Here is a 1,120-nt window from a genome sequence, read left to right as displayed (position 1 = left end):
AAACATACATAAGTATGTGTTCCCTTCGAAATGAAATTGCTCAAGGTTGTTGCATCTCTTCAGAAGTCGCTTTCTCTATCTGTGATAACAGGCAAGGGATCCTACACAGTAGCACCGTCTCCTTATGAGCATCCTTCAACAACCAAGCCACAAGGAATCTTCGTTTATGACGGATATTTGTCTCAATTTGTGATAAGGCTTAATCGGACACTGAAATCCGTCAAATGTATCTGCTTCAAGGGAGAGTCATGTGTCCCCTGCGGCTGTAAAGTGTCCTCCTGGCCTCTCGCGAAACGGAGGACAAAATGAGGAGCCTCGTGGTATCCGTCCTGATCCTGGGTGAGTTTCCGACTGGCTTTGGTGGCCCTACGTCCGCCATCTGCTTTGCGTTACCGTGATGTGCTGCTTTGCCATAAGTCCTCCCAGTGAACCTTGCCTGTGCTTGTGTATGTTCAGTTTTTTTTTTCTTCACATTTTCTGGTATTTATATGATGCTCTTGCCATTATTTTTGTTTCATTTTGTTAAAGGGCATTTAAATTATTGTTTTCTCTATTCTACGTGTGCATTGTTACATAATGTTTTTTTTTTCCTAATAACACGTCACAACATTTTTTTTTTCCAAAGGTAACTACGGTGTGATAGAAGTTAAATCTGGATCTCATGCCACAGACTTGTTTATAATTTGGTTCGTTTTTACTTTGCATGATTCTGGGATATTTCATTTATAATCGGAATGCAAAGTAAAAAAAAGAAGAAACACACGCACAGTCTGTAATATTTAAACTACTGACAGAACGTAGCCTCAGACTCTGCCATACCCTCCCATTCTTGTGTTTTATATCTCTAAGCAAAACATTATTCTACATTCTTCACATGAACTTCATTTACACTACTAAACATCTCTCTTTCAGGCGCATTGTCCGGAATGGAGTCTCAAAAGCTGGAATCTTTGCTCTGGAAGACTGCGTGAGTATCATTCCTCAATTGACGAGAAATTCTAAACTGCGGCTCTAAAAAACTTTTGCCATTTTCCAGAACTGCTAATATTTACTTCTAGGGTAATTTCCCCAAACCCTTTTTTTACGCTCGTACCCCTTTTCCCGAAACACACTTTTAAAA

The 1,120-nt window shown here is 39.8% G+C and overlaps 1 protein-coding gene across 1 annotated transcript in view; it reads left to right on the top strand.

Annotated features, from left to right (window-relative positions):
• Nucleotides 1-305: 305 nt before the first annotated feature.
• LOC119594246 (receptor-type tyrosine-protein phosphatase C-like) overlaps nucleotides 306-1,120 on the top strand; it is a gene marked incomplete at its 3' end in the record, with an annotated part of 35,196 nt that continues 34,381 nt past the window's right edge. The window contains 3 exon segments of the mRNA XM_037943315.1: nucleotides 306-339; nucleotides 626-686; nucleotides 913-967. Of these exon segments, the coding sequence (XP_037799243.1) occupies nucleotides 306-339; nucleotides 626-686; nucleotides 913-967 (150 nt within the window).

Source organism: Penaeus monodon, chromosome 33, assembly GCF_015228065.2.
Source record: "Penaeus monodon isolate SGIC_2016 chromosome 33, NSTDA_Pmon_1, whole genome shotgun sequence".
NCBI lineage: Eukaryota > Metazoa > Arthropoda > Malacostraca > Decapoda > Penaeidae > Penaeus > Penaeus monodon.
Note: the sequence above shows the minus strand (reverse complement) of the source record. Positions and strands in the feature narration are given on the sequence as shown.